General features: G+C 48.3%; 1 protein-coding gene across 2 annotated transcripts in view; it reads right to left on the bottom strand.

The window, feature by feature from the left end:
* Positions 1-20,354, bottom strand: part of Ankrd6 (ankyrin repeat domain 6) — a 142,577-nt gene that overhangs the window by 20,617 nt on the left and 101,606 nt on the right. For both annotated transcript variants that reach the window (XM_032904838.1, XM_032904846.1), the window contains exons 3-6: positions 12,383-12,481; positions 4,675-4,773; positions 3,032-3,130; positions 1,102-1,200 (exon numbers count right to left, since the gene is read on the bottom strand). In XM_032904838.1, the coding sequence (XP_032760729.1) occupies positions 1,102-1,200; positions 3,032-3,130; positions 4,675-4,773; positions 12,383-12,481 (396 nt within the window). The remainder of the gene's footprint in view (positions 1-1,101; positions 1,201-3,031; positions 3,131-4,674; positions 4,774-12,382; positions 12,482-20,354) is intronic.

Below are 20,354 nucleotides of genomic sequence, written 5' to 3'. Positions count from 1 at the left end.
TGGGTGATAATGGAGCCTGAGTGACCTCCCCGACAGCACAAAGTGTCTGAAATAATGAAGTGAAGACCTGTAATCTTGCTTTCGAAATGAGTTTCCCAGCAGGGACCCATCGCAGCTGGAAGGCTGCTGTCATCCCCCAAGGAGCAATACAGAGTAGGGAGCTGAGGAGTCAGACGCACAATCCTGCTTAGTGGGCAAGGCTAGACTCCACTGCCTTTGATAACCCAGGGAGACATCGCTGTACTCTACAGGCTCTGGCCGGTGTTTTCTTTCTGTCTAGATAATCGCGGCCACTTAGCACGGCTGTCTCAGTCCTTTGGACTAAGAGACAGCCAATGCTAGGATTCGGAGAATTCTAGAACTATATTATCTAAGTCTGCCCCAAACAGGGAGATACTGGCAATTTCTGAGAGAAGCTTAAACCACAAGCTTTCCTCAGAAAACACGGGAGGAAGGATGTCCTCAAGCCCTTCTAGTGACACATTGTTCTAGAACTACTGCTCTGTCTACTCCTGGGAAAGACACTGCTGTTGTCAACAGCTGCCCTTTGAAGAGGCTCGGTACTGAGTACCACGAACAGCCCTGCCTGGTACTGTCCTCGCAGCAGCCATACAACCCTCTATGTGGGTGGGTAGACATCCTGAAATCATTTGTACCGGTTGTTCTCAACCTTCCTAATGCTGCCACCCTTTAATGCAGTTCCTCGTGCTGTGGTGACCCCGGCTGTAGAATTATTTCTGTTGCTGTTTCATAACTGTATTTTGTTACCGTTATGAATTGCAATGCTAAGTATTTTTGGAGATGGAGGTTTGCCAGAGGGGTCTCGGCCCACAGAGTGAGAACTGCTCATTTACATACAGTCTTTCTGGTCCTGACAGACACACAGTAAGAAATGCTAAGGTAAACTCAAGGCATTAATGGGGAAAGCAGCATTTTCCCTAAGCGACCCCTCAGAAAACAGCAAAGTCCTAATTTAGAGATCAGGCTCCCAAACGCTCTGGTACTTTATAGTTTGTAGGTATCAACGCTGAGTCTGATCTGGGGACATTCTTTCCCAAGGTCGTATGACAGTGCCTGAGAGAGGCTGGCGCTGTCACCCACATTATTTTTGAGGTCAGCCCGGGAGCCGCCCAGCAGGAGGACGCGTGTGCTCTGGGAGTGACTGTTCTGGCAGGCCAGGTGCAGAGCCGTGTTCCCTGCCTTGGAGAGAGAGAGAGAGAGAAGGGGAGACGCGTTAGCAGCATATACCTGCAGACCTGCACCGTGAAATACTCACTCAGGGGCGTCAGCCATGGTCACATTCCACACAGTGACAGGGATGGATCCCAGCTGCTGTTTCCCGATACAGGAATGGTGACTGCACAGTCCCCTCTCTTCACTCGCTTAGCCTTGACTTCTTTACCAGAGACAGAGTTTGGGCCTCCCTCCTGAGGCCCTGAGCTTGTCATTGGTCCTTGTATTTTCTGAATCACAAGCACGAGTGCTGTGATGAACCCGTCTCAGAGGACTCTGTCCAGCATGGGCTATGGACACTTCCTGGAAGGGGAGGCTAACACGTGGCTTGTAGGCCTGTACCGGGAGGCCTGTACCGGGAGGCCTGTACCGGGAGGCCTGTACCAGGAGGCCTGTACCGGGAGGCCTGTACCGGGAGGCCTGTACCGGGAGGCCTGTACCGGGAGGCCTGTACCAGGAGGCCTGTACCGGGAGGCCTGTACCGGGAGGCCTGTACCGGGAGGCCTGTACCGGGAGGCCTGTACCGGGAGGCCTGTACCAGGAGGCCTGTACCAGGAGGCCTGTACCGGGAGGCCTGTACCAGGAGGCCTGTACCAGGAGGCCTGTTTTCAATGTTTTGAAACATAAACATTTGAATTATGGAAAAATGTTGACCTAAGGGGAAATACTTTGCCACTAAATAAATATCCCTCATGGGATATTTGAACCCAGGTTCAATTCCCAGCACCCACAAGCAGCTTACAACCAGTCAGTTCCAGGGACCTGACTCTGGCAGTAATTACACAACCACGTACACTTGTATGAACTCATGAGATATGAGTCGTTCCTAATATACAGACTTTATGTAAGCCCTCCTCCAAGGCAGCCATTAGAAATGTGGCCTACAGTAGATACAAACCCTGGGTACTGACTCTCCAACGTGGTCCTGTCTTAGAAGCTCTTTTTAAACATGGCTCATTGGGAATGACATGAATCACCTTTCAGGGTCCCACAGGCTTTTGCCCATGAAGAGACCTCAAGAAATGTGAGCACAAGGCTGCCTGAGGAGAGCTGCTGACCACAGCTCTACTGCTGTGTCTCCCCAAGCCCAGACTCAGAATTCCTCCATTTCTCCATGTGAGACCACAGCCAGTCACCAACCACGCAAGTGCATTATGGGAAATCCCCAGGTTCCTAAACACTGGCCACCCCAGGAGAGAAAAGGCAACCCCTTGTCAACCCCCCTCCCTTCTCCAAACCTCTACAGATATTCTAAGGGTGCTGACCACGCTCCTTTTATTTATAAAATAGCACGTGCCTCTTCTCCCGATGGCTGAAGAAATAATCGGTTCGGTTTAGAAATTTTGGAAAGGGCACAAAAGTAAAAACGAACACCAGAGACTGATAAGTCTAAACGGAGATAGACAGCCACTGATAATACCTGGGCGATGTCTCTCCAGGCTAGCACTGAGCCAGCACCTTCCACTCCTCTCCTGCATCTTTACTGCTCGAGTATTGCTATCGTAGTATTCACCTAAGGGTAAAGTTTTCCTAGCATGCCTCGCTGCTTTAAGACAGAAACCTCAGACGGTAGCTACCATACAAACAGGTAAAACTTCGTTTCCTTTTAGGGGATGCAGGGGCATTGACCAGCCAACCTACCTCTCCAGAGAACCGTCTAGGTGAGGCTGCCCCTGCAGCGTCCTCCATGCCCCAGTGAGCTCTCCCAGGCGACTCTCACAGATAGGAGACAAACAGGAGTAAAGATTCCCACAATCCACCTTATCTGTGAAGGAGGAGGTCAGCTGCCGGGCCTCACCTTGTTTCTGGCAAGCACGTTGGCTCCGGCTTTAACGAGCAGCTTGGTTGACTGGCTGAATCCATGCCAGGCGGCTTCATGCAGGGCCGTATTCCCATCCTGAGTGACACATGGGCAAGACAACACATTACCTAGGCTCTGGCTCCTCTCATCCAAACACCACACTACAGAAGCTGCAGGACCTTCTGCAACTGGTGCCCATCAGAACCACGGATCACAGACAAAGATCTGAGTGGCCGGTTTCTCCATTCTCTTAGAAACAGCAGGACAAGAGCCACTCTGGACTCATGGAGGAGAAACGACCTCGGGAGGTGCAGTGGGTGGTCAGGGCATAAATCTCCTTGGAAGCGCACCATCCAGAAAGGCTCCAGAGCCCCCACGGCTCTGTCTGTAGAAAACAGCATGGTTGGGATGGTACACTGTCATTCCTTCCCAGTTCCACTGTCCCCTAGGCGCCACCATGCTCCTGATACCAGAAGACGCCCTGAAAAACGGCCTTATTAGATAGAAAATTCCCCCAATCCCATTCCTTCACACACAAAAAATATTTAGTTATTGAAGATCGAAGATACTGAAGATCTCACTAGCCCTGGCTGGCCTAGAACTTGATATACAGACTAGGCTGGCCTCAAATTCAGAGACCCCGTGAAAGCTAAGATTAAAAGCATGCAACACCATACCCTTGTCTTTGTCAAAATTTAGGGGTCTCTGGTTTACCATTCATCAAAGACACACTGACTGTAAATAAGTTAACCAAGACTTCTAGATACATGGCTTTTAAATACAAACAAACAAAATGGCCGCCATCTGCCTAAGTTACTAGGAGAGAGGGAATGAAAGACCGGCAGGCTGGAACACACATGTAGTAGCTCCAGGCTGTTATGCTCAGGCAAGGGTACATTCTCCAGTTATGTACATCGAGAGATGTGCACGAAAGAGCTAAGGCCCAATGCACATGGCACCCAAAAGACGAGAGCCAGGGTTCCAGCATCGAGGAGCAGGGCAACGCTGGGGAGGGCAAGAGGTCACCAGGCCCAGCTGGGGTCAGAATTGGAGCAGCAGCAGAAAGAGAGAGGAACCATTCCTGAGCCAGGGCCCTGGGATGTGCTGAGGTATCTCGTGCTGCATTTCCTGTCTGCTCACTTTGCTGCACACGGGCGGGTGAGAGAAAGACACAGAGGCCGCACTGCACTAAATACAAACATCCACATCCTGAGATTCGACAATTTAAAAACAGGGTTAGTAAACAATGTGTCATTAGGATTCAAAACGCTGGGCTAGTATACAATGTATCACTGGGATTCTTAGAAGAAAGAAATGATTGGTTCCTTTTGTTTTCAAGAGCTAAAAAATTCAACTTGCTTGAAAACACAGAGCCCCTGAGGATGCGTCTTCCTCTCACCTTCAAGGCACTTTCACAGGTCCTGAGTTCTGCATTTCCTTTCCTTTACCTCGACTTATTAGCAGAGCTTCAGCATAGTGGGAAGGGTTTTTAAACAAACACAAAGTCTGGGGTCCCTGATACTCTTTCAGAGAGGTCTGGATTGGCCTCTCATTGGCTGGGAGAAGGATAGCATCTTGAACGTACCACAGTGAGTCAGGCCTGCTCCTCAGCTCCAGTCAGCCGTAACCACCCCACTCACCTTGTCCTGTCTGTCCAGGGCACATCCCTCCCGGATAAGCGCTGTGAGGATCTCAGTGTTTCCCACCACAGTGGCCCGGTGCAAGGCTGTCTGGTCCCCCTACAAAATGACACAGAGGCAAGAACAATAGATTTCTCTAGCAGTCCACGTCGTTCCTTCCTTAAGCCAGTCTCGGGGGATCTCTTATCTCATCAAGGAGACTGGTTACTTGCAGGAGGGCTTGGGCAAAGCAAGCTTTGGGGTCCCATTAGTAGAGAATGCACGCAGCAGAGCAATTTGTTCATAACCTGGAAGGGATCTTATGTCAATAGCAAGAGTGGGTGTTGGCCTCAGATCTACCTCTGAAGGAGAGCCAGGCTCTTTCTGGCTGCCTAATGGAGACATGTCTGGGAGCCAGGCTGTATATGGCATACAGTTCAACCAGCAGCTCCTGCAATCCTTATTCCCTGCGAGGTCCTCAGGCCCAGATTACAGAGGAATCACTCTCCACTTGTGACAGTTTAAGGGCCTCATGCTTTGATGACAGGTGTGTAATTTGTTCACTGATTTGCACTAGCCCAGAGCAACATGGGGGTGTGAGGACCCCAGGACTGCAGCCTCCTCCCACATATTTCTGAGATGGCTCTGCCTGATTTATGCTGCATTCTGACCCTTCCTCAGCAATGGGATTCCTAGGGTGACTAGTTTTCTCCTTCAGGCACCAAAGCAGAACTTGACTCTTCCCCCCTAACTGTGGCAGAGAGGAGGAGTAAACACCCCAGAGGTGATAGTAATGAAGGCCTCTGAGCTCTGGGCTTCTAGGAACACAGTTGATCTCTGGCATGCACTCAAGAGTCAAGTTAAGGCAAAGTCAAGTCATGCCTGAGGTCCAGGCTTGAAAGGGGAGATGGGTGAACCGTGTGGATATTTTCAGGTAGGAATCATAAGCTAAGGGCCAGCGGATCAGAAGAATAGGTTGTCTATAGTTGTGTACCGTTTGCAGGGCCTCAGGACCCTCACAGGAAAAAAGGAAGGGCCAAGGTTCTTTCTTTAGGATTCTATGAGTCAGCTGATAAGATTTGCATTAGTACATTTTCCAGAGAGAGGGGCGAGGACACATTCCTGAACTTCTCTGAAACATTTCAGAGTTTCAGAATATATTTCATGTTACAGTTTGTGTGTGTGAGAGAGAGAGAGAGAGAGAGAGAGAGAGAGAGAGAGAGAGAATAATAAAACCTACTCAATCCTAGCCAGAACACACATGTGGCTGGGTACTTGGTACACACCTATAATCCCAACACTCAGGAGGCAAAGGCAGGTGAATCATGAGGTAAAAGCTAGACCTGTCTACACAGCGAGACTCCATTTTCAACACAAAATAACCTCAAATCTGCTTTTCTTAAAATAAAAATCATTAACGTCTCTCTTAAAATCCACATGGAAGGGGGCTGGAGAAATGGCTCAGTAGTTCAAAGCATTGTTTCTCCTCCAGAGGACCCAGATTCAATCCCAAGCACCCACACGGCAGCTTAAAACAGCTGTCCCCAGCTCCGAAAAAAAAAAAAAAAAAAAAACCCAAAACAAAAAAAAAAAAAAAAACAAACAAAAAAAAAAACTAGCTGTAACTCCAGTTCCAGAGGGTCTCCGTGGACATCGTGTACGCATGAAGTACACATACTTACATGTAGGCAAAATACCCATGCCCATAAAATAATTAAATTGTTTCATCTACAAGAAGTGACTTTTAATTTCTTCCTTGTTCTTTTGAATGCTCTTAGGTGGCTAGTGGCGAGCGGCCATTAATCACCCTACTTAGCTTAGACCTAGTGTGCAACACTAACCAGTGAGCCCCCTCCCCCGCCCCCGCGCGACAGCGGCAAGTCTGGGCTGGGGTGCAGTGGTTTGAATGGGATGGCCCTCCTGGGCTCACGTACTCAAATGCTTGGTCCTCAGCTGGTGGAAGTGTTTGGGAACAGGGGTGACCTTGTCAGATGAGGTGGATTTTGAGGTTTCAAAAAAACTTCAACCATTCCCAGTGTGCCGCTGCCTCTCTGCCTCCTGCTTGAGGATCATGGTGTGAGCGTCCGGCTGTTCCTGCCGCCATCCCAGCACGGATTCTAACTCCCTGAAGCCGTGAGCTCAGCTGAGCTTTATAAAGTTGCCCTGGCTGTGGTGTGTTATCACAGCCCTGAGAGACTGAGACGGGGCGGTAACCACCGGCTTTCTCCATAGGACCAGGTCTCTCCACCGGAGAGAATCCCGTCTGGCACTATAAACTCCGTTGGAAACCGGTGGCTAGGGAGGCCATAGGCCCCAGATAGGGAAGCCCCAGCTGTTGCTTTGCATCGACAGGATGTACCTCTCAAATTGCTTTCCAAATAATGAAGTTTGTGCCTGGAGGATAGTGCTGGTGTCTGCTTTGGTTAGGGAAGCTTCTTTTTTGCAATGGTTACTGGCAACCCCAGATGCTCATAACTGGCCAAAGTGCTTTGCAACTTTAAAAAACTTGTTTTTAAGACAGGGTATCTCTGTGTAGCCCTGGCTGTCCTGGAAGTCGCTCTATAGACCAGGCTGCCATCGAAGTCGTGGAGATCCTCCTGCCTCTGCCTTCTAAGTCTGGAACTAACAAGAGTATAACCTTCCGACTTTTAACTTTTAACATATATAACTCCACACATTAGGTAAAGTTATTACCAATTACAATGTAAGCCATAAGAAGGCATGAGGAACAGGACTACCCCTCTACGAGCCTTTCTCCCCATTTACTTGATGATTTAAGGGTCATGGAGAGGGCTGGGAGAGGATGTGCAGCCCCAGCCCCATGACTGGTGTGACTGGCTCTGTATTCAACAACTCTGCCCCTGACACCGTCGGTTTTCATTACACTATAAGTTAGATTTGGACTATTAATCCAAAGTATTGAACTTGGAGAGGATCCTTCTGTGTCTTATGGTCATATATTGCACTGGCTGGTTTTGTGTGTCAACTTGACACAAGCTTGAGTTATCACAGAGAAAGGAGCCTCCCTTGAGGAAATGCCTGCATGAGATCCAGCTGTAAGGCATTTTCTCAATTAGTGATCAAGTGGGGAGGACCCAGCCCATTGTGGGTGGTGCCATCCCTGGGCTGGTGGTCCTGGGTTCTGTAAGACAGCAAGCTGAGTAAGCCAGGGGAAGCAAGCTAGTAAGAAATATCCCTCCATGGCCTCTGCATCAGATCCTGCTTCCTGACCTGCTTGAGTTCCAGTCCTGACTTCCTTTGGTGATGACCAGCAATGTGGAAAGTGTAAGCTGAATAAACCCTTTCCTCCCCAACCTGCTTCTTGGCCATGGTGTTTGTGCAGGAATAGAAACCCTGACTAAGACACATGGATAATGTAACACTTATACATGGCTTCCTGGAGATGAGCTAGACTCAGAGAAGGGTTTTCCGGGTGGAGCCATGCTCAATGCCCAAACACGTCAGATGGGATCGCATCCAGGTCTCAGCTTTTTAAAATTCCGCCAAGATTTCTAAGACATCTTATTTCCCTATCAGATTAGCCATGGGTTGTCCCAAAATGGTCATTTAAAAAAATAAAAAGATTGTTCTCAACAAGAAACGTGAGCTCAGTACTGACTCAGTCGGGTTCCTAGCAGGAGAGGCCTTTTAATCATCCCACAAGTGACGGGCATTCTGCCAAACATTCCTGGGATCAATCGGAGCAGCCTCTTTAGAAGAAACTTGCATTCCATGCTACTGCATATAAAGTGGGAGCAACGTGCCCTACTCGGCAAGTCTGGTCAAACCGTCCCGTGAAGGGCTCCGTTCAGGTCAAACGGTCCACCGTATTCCTCAAGTTGCTCATGAAATGAAGAGCTGAGGCAGCGTTGGGCCAGCAGGCACCATTGCTTATTACGTCTTTGCTCACCTATGGAGGGCGTTTGCTTCCTTTGAGACAACTTCCCTTTGAGAGACTCCAACTTGATAGGAACACTAAACCTGAGTCTTGTGTCGGTTCTTAGTAGAACATTTCCAAATGGATCGTTAAGACTCAAGGAGATCCGACAGCTGGGTGCAGTCGTAGTGAGAAGCTGTCCTAGGCCAGCTGGCCCATTCAGGTGCGACCCCGTGCAAGCATCCGACTCCCACTCTAGCTTTACTGCCGCTGTGGAGAGCCTGGCGCTCTGCTGACCGTGTCTATTACTGCCCTGTTCTTTACAGCAGGACAAACAGCGCTGTCCTCCAGGGCTAAACTGGTTCCAGTGGCCTCCTCCAATCTTAGACGCTAGCCCTCTCATGTTAGTTACCAAGATGAGAATGAAAGGCTCTGAGAGAGACAGAGTGCGGGGGTGGGGTAGGGCTGGGGAGCCATGTGTGGAACCACTGACTCTCCAGAACACAGCTGAGCCCAGACCCTCAGCTGAAGTGCTCTCAGTTACCTGAGAATCAATTCTTGGCTCCTATAAAACTAAACACACGAAGGTACTATAGTATATATTCTCATTATTTTAAATATACTACTGGCTACATGTCCTCTTTTAAACACCACACAAAGGCTACCCTTGACCTACAAATGGACCCACACAGCAACTCAGCTTGAATAGGATCTGTATCAGGAAACCCTGAATTGGAAGAAAATGCCAAAGGAAGCCTAGTTCTCTCAGCACATTTCTCCATGTTCCCTCAACTCTTGGTGATCCCTAACCTGTTCTATCGATAAGCCTCACCTAGGGCAGCTAGCTAATTCAAACTGTAAAGCCTCTGCCTTTACAGCAAGCTGCCACCAGCTTTTGAAGCCAGTCCAACCTTAGCACCAGTCTCCAAAAGGAGCTGGCGTCTGTGAGGTTGGGGCTGCCTCACTACGCGAGCTGGGAGAGCAGCATCGAGGCCAGCCAGTCCCTAAGTCACCCAGCGTCTGTGTGTTAAATGATTAGCTGGGAAGGAGCAAAGGAAGAGACACTGCCAGGAACACTGCAGTTGGCACTCTGATTTGGAACATACTGGCCTGCTAGCACAGCAGTCTGGACTGCCACCATTCGACGTCCCCGAAATACCAGGACTTCACATGGCAGAACCCCAGAACCTGAGGTCTAAATCTTTGTTCTGAAATGCTTTGACTTCCATCTCCTATGCAGTGAAAAGCACTGGGTGTCCCAAAGCCAAGCTCGTGAATGAAGCCCTGGTCATGCGGGGATGGAGCACACCCCCTTCCGGAGGAAGCCCCGAGGGGCCCAAGCAAACGTGCTGTAAGCAAGCCCTACACCAACCAGGTACGAAGCGCGAAACGCGCGGGGCTGACCTCTTCTTTCTCAGATCTTCTGGGGTCCTTCCTAGCCTTTCTTCTCTGCTTTCTCTTATTTTTGTCTTCCTTCATGCTTTTTACCTTGGCCACAGGATCCTGGACTATTTCTGGGGTAGGAGTCATGTGCTTACTCATTGACCAATCAGAAATGGCGTTTGAGCTCCTCTGAGAGTTGATAGGATTAGCGGGAAACAAGACAGAATTTGCTCCCGGAGCTGCAGATTCTAAAAAACTGGCTTCCACGGGTTGAAATTCATAATAATCCCACTCCAGGCCACTGAAGGTCATTCTTCCTCTAATTCTCAGATATTACCATGCCATAAAGATCAGTATCTGCAGAATATGAAGTTAGAAGTAAATCTTTATATAGTCAATGTGCTTCTATCCACCTCCGAGATGGGGAACTTCTAAAGTGACATGCCCCTCCACTGTTAGGTCCCGCTCTTCTTTAATGATGATAAAGCAATTTATTTGCATTCTTGTCGATATTGCAACGCTGGTTGTCATCAGGAATGGTGAGTACACAGGAAACAGGTGGGTGTCACCTCAGTCCTGCCTCCACCTTTCACGCTGTTGTTACAGTATTTCATATCATATGGAGAAGCAAGGTATGCACCGTCTATATAGGGTAGGAGAGGATGTAAAAGACCCTAATGGCTCAGATAAGAGCAGGGTTTTATCTAAACACAGGGCTGGCTTTCCTCCTGCCCTGGCTTACCAGGGCTTCGCTGTGAGAATTCATGCCTGCTGCTCTGTTCCCTTTCCATACCAGAAACATCAGCCTAGGGTCTGCCGCACAAGACCATGGCAAGCCTCAGACTCAGCACCTGAGACTGGAATTTGGTTGGATAGGCTGGCATGCCTGGCACTGTGACCTCGCCACAGTGGCAAGCAAGAACTTTAATTATCAAAGAGAAGCCTAGGTTATCCCAACAAGCTTGTACCAGCAACTTGAGGCCCTACCTTTCCTCTGATCATTTATTTTCCTGTATTTCCCATCAGTCCTCTAAGGAGAAGATGTGGGTCAGGAATGTTATATTGGTGACAGCGTAGAAAAGTAAAGTGTTATCACCCCAGGTGAAAATCAAAAGCTTAAAGCTAAATCAACATTTCTCAGAATAGCACCCTTAGTGACCCAGTAGGCTTCAGGTATAACCAGAGATTGTATGATACGCTGATAAATCCTCTGCCCATGCATAAGACCAGTTCACATACCTGCTTACCTGTTTGCTTGCCTGCCCCTAGATAGGGTCTCACATACTCAAGGCTAGCCTCAAACCTGCTACGTAGCCAAGTCGTTTGTGAATGTGTTTGTCAGGTTTTAGGATACTGTACAGAGTTGCAAAGAATATTCTAGCTAGTGTTGTTCCAAGTGAATCTGGAAGAAGTTATTACAAGGTCATATGCTGGAAGATGCTGTTTTACTCGCAGAACGTTTATCTGTCAGAATCGTACTGTGGTGAGCGGGCTCAGTGGTTAAGAGTACTTTCTGCTCTTATCAAAGGGTGCGAGTTTGATTCCCAGCACCCACAGCTCTCACAACCATTTATTGGCATTCTTGTAGATAGTTCAAAGCTTGTAAATAACTCCAGTTTCAGGGAATGAAAGAGGAATCTGATGTCCTCTTCACCAGGCGTGCTGTGGTGCACAGATACACACGCAGGTAAAACATCCAGATAAAATAATATATAGAAAGAAAGAAAGAAAAACGCTTCCTGAAAATGGTTCCCAATCATACTGTCATAGTGCTTTCTCCTTATAACTCACTGGAGGACCCTCACTCCTCAGAGACTTCACCTTCTCCAAAGACCCAAGGGAACAGGGTTCTGTGCTGTGCAGTCCCACTCAGCCAATGCTCATAGATGCAGACCTGACACATGATGTTGGAGGCTCCAGGGTGAGTCCTGTCCCGGCACATCCCTGAGCTGATGGAGTCATATCTCAGTAATAGCACAGAACTCTTTCTGCAGGCCTTGTTCCTGCGTTCTAAATCCCTTCTCCCCTTTTAGTTGGAATGGTACGTCCAACTAAATGAAACTAAGATTAAAAGAGGGGAGGGGATGGGGAATGGGTTTAAGTTTCACCTTTGCTTTAGCAGTAAGTGAGGTCAGACACACATCTAGTGAGTGGGTCTTTCCAACTACCAGTGTCCTTTGTCCTAAGACACAGACAAATGCTCTTAGAGACTGAGCTCAAATGCTAACGGAGTGACGGAGAACCAGAGTGGAGGAGCCTCCAGCAAACTAGTGTGTTGCTGAGAATGGGTCTCCCAGCAGGTATTCCTAAGAAAGCTGCTGCCAGCACAGGGACCAGGCTAGGGCCAAAACCATCCTGGCACTCTTCCCCCCTCGCTCCTCATACTGCCAACGTCGGCACCGAAGGATGCTACCCCACACTAACTCCCGGCCAACCCTGCTCCGCCCGCCGGAGGGAACGCCTACTTACATCATCTTGTACATCGAGGTCACAGCCAGCCTTCAGCAAAATCTGCACCACAGAAAGATGACCCTTATTGGCAGCGAGATGCAAGGGGGTCCGGCCATGCTGTTAATGCAAAAGAGATGGCTGGTTTTAGAACAAGATCCCCCAAGCAGGCAGGACACTGAAGCGAAGAAGATGGCGTACCAGCCTTCGAGAACGCCCTGCCCCTACCCCTAGTTGTTCTTTTACTCTGGCAGGGGATTCTCAACCAATTTATCCAGAATTGAATTTGCCTTGGTTAACTTGGCCACTGGAATTGTAATTGACCAAGAAATAAAAGTGTTCCGTTAGGAATAGTGGTGCACTCCTTGAATCCCAGAAGTCAGGCAGTTCTCAGAGTTCCAGGCTAGCCCAGGCTACATAGTGAGACCATGTCTCAAAACAACAACAACAGCAATAGCAACAACAACAACAACAAAATGTGTTTTAAAAAAGCAAAGAGGGTTGGGGATTTAGCTCAGTGGTAGAGCGCTTGCTTAGCAAATGCAAGGCCCTGGGTTTGGTCCCCAGCTCGAAAAAAAGAAAGAAAGAAAAAAAAAAAAAAAGCAAAGATTTCTCTTAGTGCATAATTCTTACATTTTAAAAAAAGATTTATTTATTTTATGTTATGTACTCACATAACATAACTCACTAACTGTGGCTCTCTTCAGACACACCAGAAGAGGGCATGGGATCCCATTACAGATGGCTGCGAGCCACCATGTGGTTGCTGGGACTTGAACTCAGGACCTCTGGAAGGGCAGTCAGTGCCCTTAACCACTGAGCCATCCCTCTCTCCAGCCTACATCTTATTTTTTAAGCACCAAGGAAGTGCAAAACGTGGGGTTTCTTGTCCTCCTGTTTTCCACTGGTGCTAAAACCATAAGGTGGTGAAGGGCCGTGACCAAGAACCTGAATGGAACCTGGGGGACAAACAAATGTCAAATTCATCAGTTCCTGAAGATCTAGTCAATAACTCCATAAACTTAAAAGCCATAGCCAAGCAGAGGTGGCTTGGAAAAGGCTCTGCCTCCTTTTAAAGACAGATTTTAAAATTACAAAATCGACCATTTAAAAAATATAGTATAATCAAGATCCACATACCTGACAACTATTTAAAAAAAATTCAGAGAATCCATTGCTGTTCCTGTGAGGCCTTCCAGACCTCTTTGTGGCCCCCAAGAGCTAACCTTTCTTTTGAATTTGGCACTTATCTTTCCTTTGCTTTTAATTACACTGTCATTTCCTGTTCACTGCCAGAGGCAACATACAGGTTATTGTTTCAAACCTATCTCAGTCACACGAAGCAACAGAGTACCATTTGGCTTTTCTCTTTGTACTTTTGTTTGTTGTTGGGTTTTGGTTCAACATTCTATTACAGCGATGTTACACACTGTTACAGTTTCCCACACAGCATCCAGGTATTCCCTGTGGACTGTTGTGAGGGTTAAAGTCATGTTTTAAGTTGAAATTACTGTGTGTAAGAGATCTACAAACAAAAACGCCTCTAACCCATAAGCCCCACTTGCAGAAGGACAGGTAGCTTCCTGGAATGCTGGGGCTGTTGTTTATGGGAGAGCTAGCCATGTGTTTTCACTTCTGTAAACAAGGTTGGCTGCCCCAAGTGCATAAGATTTGCTTGATCACAAGTAAGGTGGGAGGTACTCAGGCAGTACTCATCCGGATATATGCTTGCCCAATAGACAAAGGTGAGAGAACTTGTGGGTTTTGACTTTATAAGCCTAAGGTAATTTGGTGTCATACTCTGGGAATCCTGGGTAAGGACCTGGTCAGTGTCTATCATCCTGGCCAGTATTTGGCTCAGATATTAGAGTAGTGGTCTTATTCTTGCCCAGTAGGATCAACACTACAGTGAGATGGTCTTCTCAGCCCTGTGCCTGAGTCACAGGGAGAACCAGTCCCTTCTCTATAACTGTATTAAGTTTGTGGGCTCCCATGGTGTGTGATACCCAAAAGGAAGTGCACTTTGCTGAGCGTACATTAGCTTCTGTCTACGGAACTAACTTTGTCAAACTCCCAGCTCTCCAGAGACATCCTGTTTTCCCTCAGGATTTACTGTGAGGAAAAGCTATGTGACTACAGCATTGGAGGAAAAGGGACTTATGGGGTCCTTCTATCCAGCCTTTCTCACCGAGAACCCACTGCCGTTATTGATATTCTAGTGGGATAAGCATGTTTATGATCTCGCTAAAGCACCCGTTAGCCATGATAACTAACCGTGGAGAAAACAACAGACAAAAAAGGATCTTAATTCCTAGCCATGAAATCCAATCAAAACAGTAGAATGAGTCTGGGAAGAAAGAGGCCAGAGCTTGCTTTAAAATTAGAATTTGCAATTAAGGGACAAGGTTACTCCCAAGAATTAGGCTTCAAAAAAAAAAAAAAACTTTGCAAAAAAGGGAAGGTCGCAAAGGAGACAAAGGACTGACCTTTCTTTCTCATCAAGTGCTACTTAACCTTGATCCTTTCCAAGAGGCACGGTGCCCAAAGGAAGGGAAGTGAATGGTTTTTACTCTTGGGCTCAGGCTCCAAGTGTCATTGATGTCCTTGAAAATGACCTCACATCTCAACACTGACTAAGGGACCTTCACAAAGTTTTCTAAGGCATTTTGGATCTCAGGATAGCTCATCGTGGGGCTGAGGGAATGTGAGGAAAGAGACACAGCAGTCAAATACAAGTGCCTTAAGAAGAAAAGCAGCAGAGACCAGGCATGGAGGACTGCCCGTAAAGAGGCTAGACCCAGAGACACAGCTCAAGGGACCCTGAGGATGTTTCTGCCAGCACCTACCTATTCCTGATGGGCAGGAGAATAAAAGGTTTGTCTAAGTGAGCATAGGCAGAAGGCAGAAGGAAACAGCGTGGTGGTTCCTCCACGGAGCCTAACGTTTGCGTGACTGCCTGGTCCTACGGTTCCTGGCCTACTGACCATGTCAGTGGGATGGCCTTTGAGCAGTGAACCTCAGGACAGGATGAGTGTCTTGTAGATAGGGCAGGGGATGATACAGTGCCACATGGGTGCTGGCCCCCTGATTTGGACTTCATGGTAGCCAGAACTATGAGAAGCAGAGATCTGCTACTTGGGCCGCCAGTCTATAGCATCTTGTTTCAGACCCTGGAATGGACTAAGATGGGCTCAAACCAGATCACATGCGTGAATGCACTCAGAATTACAAACACAATGTCCCTTTACTGCTGACATATCCCAATCCAAAATCAGAGTATTCTCATTGAGAAGTAAAAGGCTAGGGCTGCTGGAGTCAGATAGGTCTCAGTCAGCTCTAGCGATGCCTGGTGATTTAGTGTAGGACCATTACCCAAGCCTGCTTTCTCATCTGACTCCACACCCACCCAGACTTGATACAAGAATGAAGTACAATCCTCCACCTGGTGTGGCTTCCCTACTGCTGCTGTCTGTCAGCCCAGCCCCCAAGCTAAGGAAGTCCCCCAACTGTTGTGCCTCTTGGACAGGCACCCCTACACCTTTACCACAGCAAAGCCTGGTGAGCTGTTCACACTGTCATCTAGGCGTGAAGAGACAGAATTTTCAAGGCTCTCACTTGCCGGTCCCTCCTTCCACATCTTGCTTCCACTTTGAAATCTGCTCTGAAGTTCCCACTTTGTGCTTCTGCTTACAAAGTCCTCCTCTCTGGAAACACCCTTCTCCAAACTCCTCCTCCTGTTTCCCAGCCACTTCTGCATTCATTCATTCATTCATTCATTCATTCATTCATTCATGGCATTTGCTGTTTTGTGTTAGAAAACCACAGAACATCCTGAGACCAGCTGGAGTGTGATCTCCTCAAAGAACTGTACCTCTAATGAGTGATGAATCAGGTGGACACTGGGTGGTGGGAAGGACATGTGTAAGAGGTCCAGAGTTCCTGAAGCACAGGGACACTGGAGTAAATTCCATAACACCGGTGTTGTAGTTAGGGTTTTATTGCTATGAAGAGATACCATGACCATGGCAACTCTTAAAAAGGCAAACATTTAATTGGGGCTGGCTTATAGGTGCAGAGGTTCAGTCCATTATCATCATGTCAGGGAGCATGGCAGCATGCAGGCAGACAGAGTTCTTGAGAGGTAGCTGAGAATTCTACATTCAGATCAGCAAGCAGTAGGAAGTGACTGTGAGCCACGAGACCTGGATTGACTCTGAGGTCTCAGAGCCCACCCCCCAGTGACGTACTTCCATCAAGGCCACACCTCCTAAAAGTGCCACTCCTTATGAGTCTATGGGCGTCATTTTGATTCACACCGCCACAGCTAGATTGACTTTAGGAAACAAATGGCAATTGTGGGGTGCTGAGAGGCTCAGATTCAAGGATGACTCTGCCCTAAGGGGACATGTCAGCTTCCTGGTCCACATTAGCAGATGCAAGCACACAGGGGCTTCTCTGAGAAAGCTCTCGTGCCTACCTACACTCAGCTCCTTTGCTGGCCTCTGGGAGGGCACAGCACTAGCAAAAGAAGACCGAAGCTGTCAGGTCCACCCCTGACAAAGGAAGAATGCAAGAAGCAGAAATGGGCTTTGTTTTCAGAACTTTCTGTCATGAAGAGCAAGAACAGCCGGGCCTTTTAGAGAAGAGGTTCTCCTACCCAGTGCCCAGCACACCTCTGGCCTGACTTATGGAAAATAGAAAAAAAAAAGCCCAGCTCCCTAGAGGTAGGTTTTTACACAACCTAGGTCAAGATGAAACTGCTGCTATTTCTATGCCCCTAGGACTGGTGGGGGAGGGACCGTAAGCGGGAGAAAAGACTGTACAGTACAAAGGTATGAAGAAGTGTTGGTGCACCGGTACCCTAGATTCTATCCTCAGACAAGCCTGACTCAGCCTAGACCATCGGGCTCCACAGAGAGCAACGAAGAGCAAAAAGACAGCAGCAGTAGATGCTTGCTATGCTGAAGACACTGCTAAGAGCCTCACGCTACCTCATTCCGACCTCCAACTCTGTAAGGTGGACGCTATCAAGCCCATTTTACAGATGAGGAAGCAAAGGCATAAAGAGGCTCTCACTTGTTCTAGAAATACAGACTCAGTCCGCAAGCCCTCTGACCCTACCCCCATGCTCTGATTCACCCATACACTGTCCGTGTGTGTGTGTGTGTGTGTGTGTGTGTGTGTGTGTGTGTGTGTGTTGGTGTTATAAACACCATGACCAAAAGCAATCTTAAGAGTTTATCTCACATTCATTTCCATGTCAAAGTCTGTCACACTAAGGAAAGGCAGGGCAGGAACCTGGAGGCAGGAACTGAAGCAGAGACCATGGGAGAATACTGCTTATTGGCTTGTTCCTCACGGCTTGCTCAGCCTGCTGTCTTACACACCCTAAGAGCACCTACCCTACAGGTGGCACCACTTTCCACAATCATTAATCAAAAAGATGTCCCACAAACTTGCCTACCTACCAACCTGACACAGCCAGTTGCTGACCCAAGCTTGTGTCAAGTTGTCCAAAAGTGAAATAGCACAGGGGGCTTGTGTCTGGCTTTTGGGATGCTCTTGGGTTCTTGAATGTTGTGCCCAGACACTGACCCCTCGGAGCTCTTAGACATCACCTGGTTTTCCCAGCTCTGAAAGCAATGGACAGAGATTTTCTCTTTCTCTACACCACTAACATCTTCTGGGGAGCTTAGTTGTGATGTCTGATTGGCCTCCTCCTGCACAGGTTTCCGATCAATGGTAGGGCCCACCTACCAGTCCTCATACAACCTTCTCAGGTGCCTGATCTGTGACAGGTGGGGACACTGGAAGAGATGAGGGGCTGGGATAAGTTTCCAAAGAGTGTCCCTGTGGCTAAGCCTCGTCTGCCCAGGAGAGAGGGATTCCTTTGGCTGCTCTTTCCTTGGTGCCTTCCTCATTGCCAACAGTATATAACACTGCACCAGAACATTCCTTCTCCACGCTCTGGTGGTTATAACTACAAGCTACATAAAACCATGCAGCTCCTTGTAACAACGGTACCTCTAATCACAGCAGTCCTTCTTCTACCACAGCACCAGGGTCTCCTGGAGGACTAGCTGCAACACAGCTCTGTTTCGTGCCAGAGTTCTCAATCTGGCATCTGGATAGATCTAATAATCTGCATTTCTAACAACCCCGAGGTGGATACTGAGAGCATGGACCGTCAGAGTGCGAGCCCTACCACGCTTTAGATTTACCTGTTATCTCTTCATTTGTTTCTGTTTGTTTTATTTTCTGGGACAGGGGTTTTCCGTGTAGCCCTGGCTGTCCGGGAGCTTGCTCTGTACACCAGGCTGCTCTCGAATTCATAGGGATCCACCTGCCTCTGCCTCCTGAGTGCTGGGGTTAAAGGCATGTGTCACCATTGCCCAGCTCCTAAAATCTTTCACAAAGATGCATTTTCTTTTATTTTCATGTGTCTGAGCGTTTTGGCTGCATGTATGTAGGTGCCTGGTGACAGTGGAGTCCAGAAGAAGGTGCTGTCTCCCCTGGAACTGGAGTGACTGGTGGTTGTGAATGGTGCAAACAAAACCTTGGACCTCTGCAAGAGCATCAAGTGCTTTTAAACACTTGGCCATCTTCCAGGCCCCAAGTTACCTATAATCTTTTTTTTTAAAGATTGATTGATTGATTGATTGATTGATTATAAGGTACACTGTAGCTGTCTTCAGACACACCAGAAGAAGGCATCAGATCCCCATTCCAGATGGTTGTGAGCCACCATGTGATTGCTGGGAATTGAACTCAGGACCTCTGGAAGAGCAGTCAGTGCCCTTAACCACTGAGCCATCTCTCCAGCCCCCCCCATAATCGTTTAATAAGTTCAAAACAATAACCACCAAAGGGTTAAAATCTATCAATGTTGTGTGGGATCCTGAGAGGGTATTTCTAGAATTTCCGGTGATCCTAGTGTCCAGGTGGAGTGGTGACTGATCTAACCTCTCTGAAGCTACTTACTGGTTCCTAGATGTAGCTTCAGGATGGGCCACCCCAGGCCAGGAGAGTTAGAGGGGGTATACCTCTCATTTCCCCTCCATCTAGTCAAGGTGAGATAAAAGCTCAGGCTGCCTCATTTCAGACAGCCAAAGTATAAACACAGCCTAGAGACGCTGTCAAGCAATGGCCACAGGAAAGCAGGCCCACTGTCAACGATTCTGGGACACTGGGTGTGATGGGCGTCTACAGAGCTGATGCACTGGAACACCAGAGCGTCTCCCTTCCAGCAGGTAACCCATAATTATACGCACTGGTGATTAGTAAGGGGAGCAGAATGATCCCTGCCCTCCAATGAGAGAAGCATGGAGGGCTGACAGGGACATTCCAGAAGGAGGAGGCCCCCTGAGATAGTGGTCTCCCACCAATGAGGGCGACAAGAGAACACAGACAGGTAACCAAGGCAAACTAAACATGGAAGGAAGCACATGTGTCTTCCCCCTGTACATGTGCAGACGCAGACACTGAGAACTCTTCAAGGTCAGAATCACTTGAGACCCACAACCTGCAGAAAAAGGTGTAAGAAGATTCCATCGCCTCCGAAGCCTCCCAAAGTCTGGATGCGTGGTCACACAGGACTCGGGTCACTCATCCACCCAGGTCACAGCTCCTGAGTAGGTGTTCTTACTCATGGGGCAGACTTTCCGAGCAGCAGTGCAGCAGTGGACGACCTGGATGCACACTTAGAGTGAGGTGTGTGGGTACTGGCTGTGACTCAGTCATTCCAGCAACACGGCTTCACTCAGTGATGCCCATCTGCCCAGAGCCACACCGAGACCTGGGGAAAAGCAAAGGAACAAGACGGAAGAGACTAGACTACCAAGGAAGGCAAGGGTGAGGGGAAGTCACAGGACAGAGACATGTTAGCCCAGAGAAATAAAAACAACTAAGCCATTTTAACTGGGGATGCTCCAGAGAGACAGATGGATAGATGTGGCCCACATGAGGGCAAACACTATAATGGGAAGAAAAGGAG

This window comes from Rattus rattus, chromosome 1, assembly GCF_011064425.1.
Source record: "Rattus rattus isolate New Zealand chromosome 1, Rrattus_CSIRO_v1, whole genome shotgun sequence".
Lineage (NCBI taxonomy): Eukaryota > Metazoa > Chordata > Mammalia > Rodentia > Muridae > Rattus > Rattus rattus.
The sequence above is the reverse complement of the archived record's forward strand: the minus strand, read 5'-3'. Positions and strand labels throughout refer to the sequence as shown.